General features: G+C 36.1%; 1 protein-coding gene across 2 annotated transcripts; it reads left to right on the top strand.

Moving 5' to 3' along the window:
• The first annotated feature begins 119 nt into the window (after positions 1–119).
• Positions 120–14,116, top strand: rps6ka2 (ribosomal protein S6 kinase, polypeptide 2). 2 transcript variants are annotated; one of them, XM_087792962.1, is made up of 22 exons: positions 120–530; positions 1,775–1,891; positions 3,532–3,613; positions 4,010–4,090; positions 4,154–4,233; positions 4,323–4,429; positions 4,503–4,540; positions 4,613–4,755; positions 5,028–5,098; positions 5,857–5,945; positions 8,480–8,544; positions 9,504–9,606; positions 9,683–9,801; positions 9,909–10,031; positions 10,202–10,291; positions 10,460–10,618; positions 10,681–10,842; positions 10,914–10,990; positions 11,659–11,776; positions 11,852–11,908; positions 12,412–12,492; positions 12,701–14,116. In XM_087792962.1, exons 1-22 carry the CDS (start codon positions 426–428, stop codon positions 12,863–12,865), a joined length of 2,232 nt encoding a protein of 743 aa, XP_087649088.1. In that variant the 5' UTR covers positions 120–425; the 3' UTR covers positions 12,866–14,116. The 2 variants fall into 2 exon arrangements, with proteins under 2 accessions (XP_087649088.1, XP_087649086.1); XM_087792960.1 differs by having other exon boundaries at positions 121–530; positions 9,683–9,825.
• Positions 14,117–14,481: the final 365 nt, after the last annotated feature.

Raw genomic sequence — 14,481 nt, 5'->3', positions numbered from 1 at the left:
CTGGTGGGAGAAGCAGAAGGTGGGAGGTAGTGGGCAGGAGCAAAAGAGTTGGGGAGGGGTCGGTAAGAAGCCACCGAGCACACGTTGTAAATGTGACGCGCGACAATCCCTTGTTTTGCAAGAGAGACGGAGCAGCAGGGGATGTAAAGCGGTAGCTCACACACACCTCTCCAGCTTCAGCCAGACAGATTTATTCGTCACCTCCTCCTGCAGTCTGATGCTGCACATGAGCTGCAGCATTCCAGTGCCTGTTTGGATTAACAGCAACATCTGCAGCCGAGTCCTGAGAGATGAGAACGCAGAAGAACTCGTCAGCAATTAGAGCATCAGTGGGACAAACAGGTGAAGTGTAAAGCTTCGTCTCTGCTTCTTCACACCTCCTGCAAGGAGATGTCAACCATAATGGGATAGATGCATCTGTTGCCATGGATACCAGCACACGAAAATTCACAGTTAGAAGATGGTTTTCAATCTACTTGAAGAACAAAGCAGCGAGGAACAAGAACACCACTGGATTCTGTCAGTTGGAGGTAAGTGTGTGGCGCTCAGTCCAAACAGAGGTTATAAGAACAAGCAGAGGACCTAGCTCTGAAAAAACATCAGTACAAGCAAAATGTCAGGCAGGTTGCTGATAATGGATCCAGACAGCAGTGGCAGTCTATTTATAGACCAAACTAACCAGCACAGAAAAACCGAGTTGTATTGGCAACTGCTCCCCTGCCAGAGGGATATAAATAGAAACGAATCATGTAATGCTATGGCCAAATGAATTATCTTCAAATTCTGTCTGGTTGTGGTTCTGTCTCCCTGACAGGTTTGCTTTCCTCCCTGACCTTCTCTGTAGATGTGTTGGTGCTCTTGTCCTCTCAGGCCCAATCGTTGAACCTGTTTACATTCTGGCCAGGGCCACTGTTGCAGCCCTGCAATGTGAAAAAATACAGTTTTAGAGATGCGGCATTGTTTTCACGTAGAGCAGCACACGGGTAGCTTTTAAAGAGGAAGTCCAACTTAATACCAATGTGGTGTGTGTTATTTCCCCTAACACACGTGTGTTTGATGATTTAGAATAATATCAGTCATTTTCTGTGGGCACTTGCATTGAATGAACTGAAATCTTGATTTATACCCGTCGCACATATGCCACCCCGTAACTGGTAGTTGTGGTTATTGTTGAAACTTACCATTCCAGTACATCTGAATCACAATGAAATTGCTACTATTTAAAAGGAATGAGAACATTTCCAATGTTTATATCTTGAAAATGTTCCAACTTATAAAAAAAAAAGTATAACAAAAGTACACCTATTCTGTGTGAAAAAGCAATTAGTGTAACAAGGTGCCACACACTCTTCATTGCTAAAACTATTTCAATAATCCTTAAATGGCAAAATGATATGGCCCTTTAAACCAGAGTCTGTAAATTGGAAGTCTTTATTCACAAATGGTCAGTCATTTGTCCGGAAGTAAATAATAGCCGTTGAACCACTAAAACTCTACATCAATTACAAGTGAACAAATTCCATTTTAATATTTGGCTCCTACAAAACTAAGCCTTGTAAAAGCCTGCAAATTATGTAGTACATTATGTTTGTATAATAATACCTATCAAAGCCATATGTAATTATATCACAAGATGTCAATACTGTCTGTTTAGAGAAACAGACAAGTAGCAAAAATACACATTGTGTTGATTTTGTTGTGTAGGAGCTTCACCTAACCTAATCAAATAACTCACACATGAATGACTGTGTTAATGACTGTGTCATCTGCACAGGATGACAGTATACTAAAGGAGATCGACATCAGTCATCACGTCAAAGAAGGTTGTGAGAAAGCAGATCCGTCACAATTCCAGCTGTTGAAGGTGCTGGGACAAGGATCCTATGGGAAGGTGAACACATCTAAAACTAATTCAGGCAAAGTGTTTCCTTGTGTACGGGATACAACCTTATTAGATAGAACAGAATGTACATTTTAGTGTGGAAACATCAAATATTATATATTAGCATGGCAACTAGATCCACATGAATTCTCCCCAATTGATTGAGCTTCTTTACCTTATATATTCCCAAATATGCATGTGTCGTTTTCTTTATTGACAACCTGTCGAACATAATAATGTATTACCATATTTTTATCATAAATATTGTTTTATATAACTATTTCTTTTTCTAGACTGTTAAAAATAGCACAGATGCACAGTGTCAAGGAGAATCACTGCTATTGACTCGCACATGTCCGGCCAAAACATCTGTTCGTTCAACCAGAAGTACTAATAATAGAGCTTTGAAAAGGATGATCAGATCATGAGTGCATTGTTCCACATTTGTTTTGTTTCGTTTTTATGGCTACAGTCTTTCTTGGGTTTTTCAAAATGTTTGAAAACAATTTCTTGCATTAACCTTTGTGTTATCTCAAAACACAAGGGATACCACCAACACATTTGTTTTTGGGCCTTTGGTTAACCTTGACCCTTAGCTAACACAAGGGTTAAGTAAATACTATTCTATGCACTGTTGCATAGTACCTCTCTGTGTAATATGTGTGATACAAATCAATCTTTGATAAACAATGAGTACATTACAAATAAACGTCGAAAAAAGAATATCACAAGCATATGGGACTAGACTGAGGATTAAAAAAATATATTTTTATAACAAAGAATTATTTCTTTTCAACCACAAGTACGGTTATTAATTACTCACATACAACTTTGATGAACCTACATGATACAAATATCATGATTCCAGAATTTCAATCTTGTATTTAGAAAGCTATAATTAAATGTGTAAAAGGACAAATAAATGTGACAAATAAAATGTTGATTGTTTTTAAACATACAGTATATTGACATGTGATAAAATAAACTCTGCATGTCTTTTATGATGAAGACAAAACTCTTAATTAACTATCTGGAACTGAAACTGTATAAAAAAGGGGAACTAAAATAATGTTTCCAACAACCTCTGCCTTTGACACGATGATGGAATTAACATTGTTACAGATAGAAGCTGCTTAAATATTCAATGAGACTTGTTTACGTCCTGAGTAGAGTTAGGTTTACCGGAAAGTGCCCATCTGCAAACATTCCTTAAATGAAAACTATAGATGTTTTATTACAAGCTTTTATTTTACCTTTTTATTGTTTACAATAAATAGATGAAAAACTGATGAATAACTAAACTGAGGTAACTATCCAGGAATTAAGATACTGACATGAAAGTAATAATGCATTTTAATTACATTTAAGGTAAAACTTTATTGATTCCTCAGGAGGTCTCCTTCGGGAAATAGTTTTTTTTCATTCAATCATTTATGACTAAGAACCTGAATAAAAAATACATTAAATGAAAATAAAAATTAATGATTGAACACGAAAGTAAAATATGACTCATACAAATCAAGGCCCTTATTTGTGTGCTTATATTGTAACAGTGCAGTTTATCATCTTTGTTACTTTTAGCATCATTTAATTAACTTCATTTTCTTGATCTGAAAAAAATTAAAGGCCGTAACAATGATTGTTTGCAGGTGTTTCTTGTGAGGAAAATAAGGGGAGTGGACAGAGGACAGCTGTATGCCATGAAAGTTCTCAAGAAAGCAACATTAAAAGGTGACACAGAAAGAGATTGTGTTTCTTTGATGTTAAATGCTGCTAAATGCCTTGTCAGGTTAGTCATTTTTTTCATCAGATTAACAGGTTTACTCAGTGAGTGGTGGACGTATTATGAAATTGGGTTTATATGTCCTGTGCTGCACTATGTCCCCAAAGAATACATAATCTTTTTGAACTCAACCCTGGAGTTGAAATTGTTGGCTAAGGTTGTCAAGTAGACAACAGATACTGTAATGACATTTTACCTCCCTGAGCACTAGGCAGCTTCAGGGGCGTGGGGGTTGTTCCAGCAATTTTTTTCTTTACATTTTTAATCAAGAAAATGCTGTTTTGTCCAGTCACGGAAGGCTCTTCCTGATTGATATAAAACATGTTTCCATGTGATCAATTCAGTGCGGGATCGTGTTCGGTCTAAGATGGAGCGTGACATACTTGCAGAAGTCAACCATCCATTCATTGTCAAACTTCATTATGGTAAGACTTGATTTTTTTATGACTCTTTGATGTGATGTTGATGCTTATTGTTGTTTTGTTAAGCCTTTCAGACAGAAGGGAAACTATACTTGATACTGGACTTCCTCCGTGGTGGGGATCTTTTCACTCGGCTGTCCAAGGAGGTGCAAATGGAATTTATAAAAGCTAAAAGATGTACACTTAAGAAAACAACTAGTAAACAAGTAAATATGATATTGTTTAAATGTTGCAGGTAATGTTTACAGAGGAAGATGTTAAATTCTACCTTGCTGAGCTGGCTCTGGCTTTGGACCATTTGCACAGTTTAGGAATCATCTACAGAGACCTGAAACCAGAGAAGTATTGACTCGTTCTTATTGCTGTTGCTAATGAATCAGATCATAAATCTAGTAACTTTTTTTTATATTTACAGTATTCTCTTGGACGAAGAAGGACATATAAAAGTAACTGGTGAGTGTTTATTGAATAATCATAAATAATTGAATTTCAATTTAAGATCATTAATAAAAAAAAATTCTGCAGACTTTGGTTTAAGTAAAGAGGCCATCGACCATGATAAAAGAGCGTATTCCTTCTGTGGTACCATCGAGTATATGGCCCCCGAGGTAGTCAACAGAAGGGGCCATACACAAAGCGCTGACTGGTGGTCGTTTGGAGTACTGATGGTAAGAGTGGCTTTAATTTAATTATCAGGTCACAATTATAATAATTAAAAAAAAACATTGGCTCTGGAGACCAAAAGACTAAAAATCAGAATACAACGAAAGACAGAAGCCAAGTTGTCATTATTTCACGTTAAATAGCTTTACTTCACTTTTTTGGCTATTTAAACATGCTAATAAATGAACCTAATGTTGAATAAAGTAATTATTGAATTGAAATTGTTGATCATTTGTTTTTAGACCCTTGCATAAAATATTGTATCTGCTATTTACAGTTTGAGATGTTGACAGGATCCTTACCGTTCCAAGGAAAAGACCGTAAAGAAACAATGGCTCTTATTTTGAAGTAAGTTGTTTCAGTCTGTTACTCCATTTGTGTTCATTTTTGTTTGTTTGTTTTCATGGAAGAATAGATTAATCAACTGAATGATATTAGTTGAAAGTCAATTAATGTGAAAACCCAACTCTCCTGATTCACTGACATGTTTTAAATGTTGAAGTCTTCCTCTCCAAGATGCAGTAAGTCCCTCATCATGACCATGTTTTGAACCTATTACTTTATAAAGTTCTTCACCGTCTGAAATCTCAGGAAACAAGAGGGCCAGAGAGCGAAGTCTATTATGGCGTAATAATGGGATCAATTCCTCCTCCAGCCTGCTGTAATCAGCAGAGTGGGTGTGGTTACGGTAAATGAGAATTCATCTCCACAAAACTATGCTTTTTCATTTGGTTTCAAGCTTGTGGTTTAGCCCATTTTCTAAAGTAAATATTTCAATTAAAAGATAGTTTTTTACAAACAGACATACTGATGAGCACAGTAAAGTTGCCCAAGATGAGTTGCCCTTAGAAGCGAGTTAAACACAGAAAATAATATTCTTAGATTTGGGACACCACACTGGATCTATCTTTACTTTACCGTTCTCATGAATGTTATATCTTTCTCCCCCAGCGCGACATCACACTGACAAAACTATAAAAGTTGTTTTCAAGTCAAGCTGTTTTAGCTGCTAATAATCTAAAATGTTCACATCCTCACCAATGAGAAATCCTTTATCTTTGTGTATAACATATACATGTAATGGCTTTCCTTCTTTTTTTGTTCAGGGCCAAATTGGGAATGCCACAGTTCCTCAGCCCTGAAGTGCAGAGTTTGCTAAGAGCACTTTTCAAGAGGAACCCTGCCAATCGTCTAGGTAATGGAAGAACAGCCACTCTCCTCATTTAAAAGTGTTGAAATGGAAAGTGCTATTGAATGAAAGTTGAACAATTTAGAAATCGTATGACCTGCTGCTTATTACCCCTTACAAAGTGATTATGTTTTTGCCATTCAGTTGTCTAATAGCAGGCGCACAGTGGCGCAGTAGTTGGCAACAGTGGCCACTTGTGACCTTTCTGTGTGGACTTTGTATGTTCTGGCCATGTTGCATGGGTTTACTCCGGGCACTCTGGTCCCACAGTCACATACAGAGGTTGATCGGGAACTTCGAGAAATTGTCTGTAGGTATAAGCTTGAATGGTTGTATATGTTTGTGCGATAGTCTAGATAGTGTCCTATTCAGGGTGTCATCTGCCTCTCGCCCAAAAAATCTGGGATAGGCTCCAGCCCCACGCGACACCCATACGCGAATAAGCAGCAGAACATGAATGAATGGATTGTCTAACAATTTTAAAATGAATTAACTGATTTAAATGTGATTTTCAGGAAACGTTTCTAATTGGACACCTCAAATAGACCAGGGGTGCCCAATAGGTCGATCGCGATCTACCCGTCGAAGCTGTTGCTAGTAGATCGCGTTATTTAAGAAAATATGATTTAAGAAAATAGTGAAGAGAGCTAAGATTTGCTGCTGTGCATGTCAATCAAATCGTTATTGCGCCGATTGGTTGACAATCTGATTGGCATGCACAGTAACCAATCTGAGCTCCTGCCTTTTCCAGTGTACACGCGGCAAAGTTCATATGAATCGTGAATAAAAAGAGCAAAACGTTGGACTTCCCAACAGTCATTTTACACAATTCAGAAAAACGATATACAATTATAAGCTGTTTTTTTTTAATAATATATCGAACAAAATAAAGCGCGTTTGATCGCTTCAGGTCTTCTCTAGAGAGTCACAGAAACATCACATCAGTTCCATCAAAGTGAAGCTGCAGGTTCCAATGAAAGTGCAACAAATGCCGGTTTTCCTCATGATCACGTGATCGAGGATACATCCTTGTAACACACTTGTATTATTTTTATTTCACGAATATAATAAGAATACGCTCAAAACCAATACCATTCAGTGCAAATCATCTGACTATAAAGTATGTATTTACTTACGTTGAGCAAATTTGAACTTAATCATCATTGTCATCATTGTTTTTTATCTTTAGATTTAGATTGTATCATCTTGTTCTTTCTCTTTATTTCTCTTTGTTCTTGTTCTTGCTGTATTGCTGTGTCTAATTGGAAAAAAACAATTTTAAAATCAATAAAGTTCTACCTAACCTAACCTAACCTATAAATGTAGCTCGCAAACTGAAAAAGTGTGGTCAACCCTGAAAAAGACAATAAAATATTTTGTTTTGGATTACCATGTGGACCCTTTAGGTTTCAAATGGTCACTTTTTCCATGCACACTGCAACATTCTTTTCCTTATTATACCATTTATTCATATTTTGACTAATAATAAATACAATGGTATTTAATTTGCCAGAAACTATTAATGAAGTAGATAAATTAAATGTAGGACAATGATATTAATTGACAATAACAAAATAGGTGGAAATTAGCTGATTTGCAGAGGTCACCAGGTCAGTAAGTTCTCAGAATCTTCCATATTGTGATAATGTATTTAAAATTAGTTTTCGTTTATAACCAATCCAATCTGACAAGATCAAAAGTGGCATTATTAACTTGAAAAAAAAAAAACATTTTATTGACCACTAAGTCACCAGGTTAAGATTCCAATAAAATTGTGCCTGGATTGTTTACAGTTTTTACAATTGTCTGAATGCAGTGACTAATCACACACACATTTTCAAACCTCTTCACACAGTTTATCAGCCTATGTGGCCTAAACAATTGTAACATTTCTTGTTCGTTCGACACAAACCACATACAGTGGACACGTTTAAAAAATGTTTGTTTTTTTACAAGCGCAAAACATTTTCTTTAACTGAGAAATTTACAATTGCTTTTACATAGTAGTTCAGTACAGCTAACATCATGTTCTGAATGGAACCAACAGGCTTATTATAGTTTTTTTTTACAGTGATATTCAAGAGCAGCTGATGGAAGTTATGTAATTTGGTCAAACAACTGAGGAAAGACCATTTTGTTTTTTTGTATTCTATTCAAGTTTTTTTTATGACAGTGTTATAAGACTTATAGAAGATTGATGGAAAGGAAAAGGTGTTGGTGTTTGGTTGATCTAGTATAAAGTGTGTTTTCTTGTTCTTTACACAAGTGTAGGTGTTTGTTTTTACGATTCAAGCTTTAAAGCATCAAGACTTTATAGCTTAAACCACAACATTAACACATTTAAAACATAAATCGACACACAAAATTAATTACGAGTATGATTAAACATTTTAATTCAATTTGACACATTCTTTTAATAATTACGAAGAAAATTTGTAAATAGGGTATGGTTTCAGCAAATAAAAAGATCAATTATTTCCTTTCTATGAAAATGTAAATTTGTGGTTGCTTAAATTCTGCATGTTGATTTACGTTTTTAGGAGCCGGACCAGATGGAGTCGAAGAAATAAAGAGACATTGCTTCTTTTCATCAATTAACTGGAATGTAAGTGCAAATTATTCAACAAATTATTTCTCGATGTATCATACATGTAGTTCCCATCCATATAATTTTTCAGTGTCATTACCTTTTTCATGTGATATCTTTAGGTGACAAAATGCTTCATCTCTTTCTGCAGCACAATTTTGCAATAACTAAATAATCTTTTTATATGCGATTTTTGGCTCATGCTCATAGTCAGATCCTGCCGACACCACCTGTTTTACCACATGTGGAAGTTGACATCACCCTCTGAGATGCTTTGGGATTTAGGTGGATTATCTCTTCTTTGGCGTTATAAAATATTGCTTAATTGTCGACCAAAACAGATGAATCATTTCGCAGACCAATAAAGGAAAACCACTATGTTCAAATATTAGAAATATTTTAAATAAAAAAGATGGTGAAAAAAGGTTTTAAAATGGCATTAGGTGTAGATAACAGCTTTTTGTCAGAGATAAAACAGCTGTGTGCAGCTTGACACATTTATTTATTTTCTATTGGGTTTTTCACTATATTGAATAAACAAGAAGCTGCACAAAGTCTTGAAAATAATATGTATAGTATGTAAAATGATAATTGGAACAGAGCTACTTCCTTATAAACAATTGAAAAAGTGAAGCTCACAGTTGGAATCCGCAAAAAATGCTTTAAAAGCATGAGAATAAAACATGTTAACAAATCAACAATATAGAAATAAAGGTTTGCAGTAGCGATGGATTCTGTGTTTCTTTGTTTTGTTTTTTTCTGGATTTATATAGTAGATTATAATATTTAACGTCAAAGCCTGGATGTTGTGGTACAAGAGGACGAGTGTTGAATAAACCCACATTTAAACAGGGTCTGGGAATAGACAGTTTAACAGTTCCCTCGAAGCTAGATATTACCAGGCAAACTTTTTATACTATACATGAATTATATTTCTGATATATATTAACAAGCTTAATTATGTTGTGTGTGTGTAGAAACTGTACAGAAAGGACCTACGACCTCCTTTCAGACCTACAGTAGGAAGACCGGAAGACACTTTCCACTTTGACCCAGAGTTCACCTCCAGAACACCAACTGGTAACCAGCTCATACGATAAGATATTAAACTCTTCATAATTAGAAAGTAACTGTACAACTATTTTCCATTGTTAAGATTCACCAGGCATCCCTCCCAGTGCTAACACACACCAGCTGTTTAGAGGTTTCAGCTTTGTGGCAACAAGTCAAAGTCAAGAATCCAACGTCACCACCATCACTGCAGTCCGACAAGAGGTGAACAACAACCCCATCATACAGGTTTGTCTGTGCCTATTGCTTTTGGCAACTTTACTTATATCTATATCTAACAAAAACATGTTTTCCTGCATACATATCCATAGCATTTCCATGCTGATGTGACCTTCAGTGACATTTACGAGCTGAAGGAAGAAGTGGGTCAGAAGGCAACGTCCGTCTATAAGAGATGCCTTCACAGGATCACAGCAGTGGAATATTCAGTTAAGGTACTAAGATAATGTCTGAAAATGTTAATTAACCTTTTTAGCACGAGCAAACCTTCTATCGCTTAACAATACTCATGCAGTCATTAAACTTTATTCACAAGAATAAAATATATAATATATTAATATTTTATAAATAGTATATATATTGTTTGTTTCTTATTTGTTCTAAGATCATGGACAAGACAAAGAAAGATCCAACAGAGGAAGTAGAGATCATGTTAAGATATGGACAACATCCCAACATTGTCACACTGAAAGATGTAAGTGCAAATTTTATATTTTTTTCATAGACATAATTCTTAAAGCAACATGCAGTCTATATTTTAATATGCGGGGTAAACACACAAGTTCAATCTAATACAGCTTAAGACACAAAATAGATCAACTTGTCTCAAAATGAAGAATAAAAAAATGTTTTCTTTCTGCAGGTTTTTGATGACGGCCAAAATGTCTATCTTGTCCAAGAGCTCCTGAGAGGCAACGAGCTGCTGGACAGAGTGCTGACGATCCCGAATTTTATCGAGAAAGATGCCTCAGACATCATCTGCACGCTCACGAAGACTGTGGAGTATTTACACTCTCAAGGAGTAAGAAGTGCTAAACTGTGACATAGTCTGAGTGCTGGAAATTGATCCTGGGCTTATTTTAGGTCGTCCATCGAGCCCTGAAACCAAGCAATATCCGCTATGCCGATGACAGAGGACTTGTGGAGTGCATTAGGATCTGTGACTTTGGATTTGCTAAACAGTTGAGAGCAGAGAACGGACTGTTGATGACACCATGCTACACAGCGACTTTCATGGCTCCAGAGGTGTGCCACATTGATTGGGAAGTCAATCTCAAGTTATGAGCTTCACAGGATTTGTGTTCATGTGCTCGTAGGTTCTGAGGAAGCAAGGTTACGATGCTGCCTGTGATATCTGGAGTTTAGGGATCCTGCTCTACACCATGATTGCTGGGTGGGTTTCATACAGAATGTTACATATGCAGAGGAAGGAGAATTGGCAGGCGATGTTCTTGATGTGGCAAATGAGAAAAGGGTTGGTGCTGAATACAGGTTGGCTGACTCCCTGACCCTGAGAAGATATGCTGGAAGTATAAGCTTCATAAGCATCACACTGATCATCGGCTAAGCTAACTATAACTCAGAATTTCAGGGAACATTTTTTTCTCTTCTGCAGATACCAATGTCTTTTGTAGAATGAATATTCAGTCAAACGCCTGTGGTCAGTCCTGTGTGTATTAGCAACAATTGGCTTAAAAGATGGCCGTGCCACGCAGTCGTTGTGGAACGTTACCAAAAAACATCTCTCTCTGAGAGAATCAGTTTCAGTTGACTTACGCAGATGGTGTCCTTGAGCTGAGACTTGCTGGCACCATCTAAAGTTAGTTTTCCTCAGTGACCTGATCCGAAATACACATTGACTATAAATGTTAACACAGAGTTACAATAATTAAATGATACTTTAATATAAACATTACCTGTTAATCAAGTGATTATTTGAAAAGTACACTAAATCTAGATGATTGATGACAGTAAAATTGTCATTTCCCCAAACATCCATTATTTATTTTTGTTGATTTTCTTCTGGCCACGACTAAACTACACAAATTAATTTTCTTGTAGCTTCAGCCCCTTTGCCAGCAGTCCTGACGACACGGCGGAAAAAATCTTGGCTCAAATTGGATGTGGGAAATTCATTATCACAGGAGGAAATTGGGATCTTGTGTCTGATTATGCAAAGGTTTGACTTTTAATACCTTACATGACCTAATTGACTTGTGTCATTGTTTGACAATTCTATTAATGTGTTAAACAGGATATTGTGACAAAGATGCTTCATGTGGACCCTCACCAACGCCTGACTGCGCCACAGGTACAAAGTATATTGTTTTTATTCTATGAAGTTCACATACACAATCAATAATATCACAAAAGATCAACAACAATGTGATCAAAACAAGTTACAATGAGAAATAAATAATCTTAACTAACAATTGTCATCTTATTGATTGTATTCATTTACATTATGTCTGTTTATTGCTAACTAAAAGTCATTAGCAGGTGACTTGCATAGATACAAATAAAATCTACAAATATAATCAATACAATTGTTGTGTTTACACAGTAGATGTTTAATAATCAGAATTTAAAAAACTGGAATTTAGTGAAAAGAATATGAAATATACAACATACCAAACAATTTATTTAATTTTAAATATATTTTTGATAAAACCAACTGTCTGCATGCAACATTAATTGGTTGAAGCTGAAATAGTTACTGGAATACATCGATCTTTCTCACAGACAGATTTATGACCACAGTTGATTAATTTTATCATCTTAATCATCTTCATGTGATATCTTTAATCTTTTTAGATTCTTCGTCATCCCTGGATTGTTGAAAGAGACAAGCTCTTTGACAAAGTTCTCGCACGACATGATTCCTTTGTCGTCAAGGTTGGTTACACAAACACATTCAGCTTTAACTTTGTTGACTAAATTAATATTGTGAATATTCATTCATATTTTACATATTAGTGAATACTATTTATAAATATGTTTGCTAATTTATTAAGGGTGAGTAATTTGTAACAATATGATTCTCCAGCAGATGGCAATGTATGCCCCTATTTGATTTGTAACGCGTTCTTACTTGCTCCACTAGGGAGCGCTGTCGGCCACTTACTCCGCACTGAGGCGCTGCTCCCAGGCTCCATTCCTTGAGCCCGTTCAGTCTTCAAACCTTGCTCAACGGCGAGGGATGAAGAAAGTGGCGAGTCCGGACAGGAACGCCGACGCAAAAGCACTTAAAGAAAGAGAAGAGATGTAGAAATCATCAAACTGTCATCGGCTGGAATATGGTGTAAATATGTCGGTTAATAATTTAAAAGCTTTATATGATCAACGCTATAAGAAGATAATGTATGATCATGGAACCTTAAACTGTGAACATGTCTAAATAATGCTTTAGCTAACCTTATGAAGTCCTTAAGTTGACTTGACGTACAAGCAGCACTTACTGCTAAAGTATTCCGCTCATTTGTGTTGATCGGTGGCAGGGAAATGCAAAATACATTTTAAAAGTCTCAAAATAATTTTCAAAACTCTGGTACAAATGAACCCTCTCTTAAAGTCATTTACAAATTCGTGAAAAAAAAACTGCAGAGACTTTTTATATTTGTTTAGAATGGTTGATCATTATACATTTTGCTCAAGACTTTGCCATTTGTTTTACAGCTCCCTGCCACTCATTGTTTTTGAAAACAAAAACAAAATAACAACAGCGTAAGGGATATCAGGAGACGATCCAAAAATGATGCAAATGAACATTCAAGTGTCTTCCACACTCTTTATGCATTTTCAACCCAGTCAATTAATTTAGATGAATTGTGCATGTTGTACAGTAAAATGTACCATCCTAGTCTAACTCGCTATCTACTTTAGAGGTTCATGGATGCAGCTTTCACTGTCGTATCTGTTGACGATATGTGGCTTTCGTCTGTTCTTTAGTTGAAGACACTAGTAAGGCTGTCTGGTTATCTATGTGACGTTGAACTAGCATTCGGTGTCAGTCTGTGTGTGCTCGAGCGTGCCAAGTAGCCTCCGTTCAGCTTTAGCTTTTAGTATCTGAAGGCATAAAAGAGAAGCACTGTGTCAAACTGCTGCTTTTGTTGCCCTTGTTTCTGTGAAATGAGTGTAACATTAATCCAAGCAGGATATTGACATGAGCAGGAAGTAGCACACAGATGAGTAGCACTTGTTAAGGATGCATGTTCTGAGTCCATCCTGTGAAGCACAGCCACTGATCTATGTCAATCCTGTGAAGATGAACTCGGACTTGCACTCGTGCATTTATGGCTGTGCAGAGATTCGTATAGATTGTTAAGGTCGATCAAATCTTGTAAATGCTATTTATATTAAGATAGTTAAAACTTCAAAGAGAGATGTTTATATTTGCTGAACAGGAATCGGCAAGCAGATATTTTGTTAGGAAAGTGAAAATGAAGTGTACATAGTATGTTATTTCAGTTATTGTAAAATATGCTACACCGGTCAGTGAAATTGAAGCCAAAGTTTTGTTATTCATGAAGTGAATAAATCTTTTTCTGCAACAAAAGTTTTTGTTTGTTTTTTTACATCAAGGATAATAAATGGATGGGCTAGGGCCGGCTGTCCCTCAAAGGTGGCCCTGAAGACAAAGGGTAAAGTCCTGATTAGCACAGGCATTCGTTTGTTAATCTGAAACAAACACATTTTTAGATAGTATTACTAAAAATTCTGCAATTCTACAGATGAAATCAAATTTTAAAAGTCTAAAAGGAAGGTGGAGCATAAAAGAAAGAGTAACAGAGACGCGTGTTAACATGGGATTTATCGAGTTTAGGGAAATACCACCATCTAGTGCTCAGCCTAGAACATGATTACAAATTAGCTTCCATTTATTTT

Source organism: Callionymus lyra, chromosome 6 (assembly GCF_982586985.1).
Source record: "Callionymus lyra chromosome 6, fCalLyr1.hap1.1, whole genome shotgun sequence".
Lineage (NCBI taxonomy): Eukaryota > Metazoa > Chordata > Actinopteri > Syngnathiformes > Callionymidae > Callionymus > Callionymus lyra.
This window is presented reverse-complemented; position numbering and strand designations above follow the sequence as displayed.

Excerpts from the sequence above, each read along its gene's own strand:
- rps6ka2 (XM_087792960.1), top strand. The coding sequence starts at position 426 with ATGGATACCAGCACACGAAAATTCACAGTTAGAAGATGGTTTTCAATC. Across the intron at positions 1,892-3,531 it reads GACAAGGATCCTATGGGAAG|GTGTTTCTTGTGAGGAAAAT; the intron begins GTGAACACATCT and ends GATTGTTTGCAG. Across the intron at positions 11,909-12,411 it reads AACGCCTGACTGCGCCACAG|ATTCTTCGTCATCCCTGGAT; the intron begins GTACAAAGTATA and ends TAATCTTTTTAG.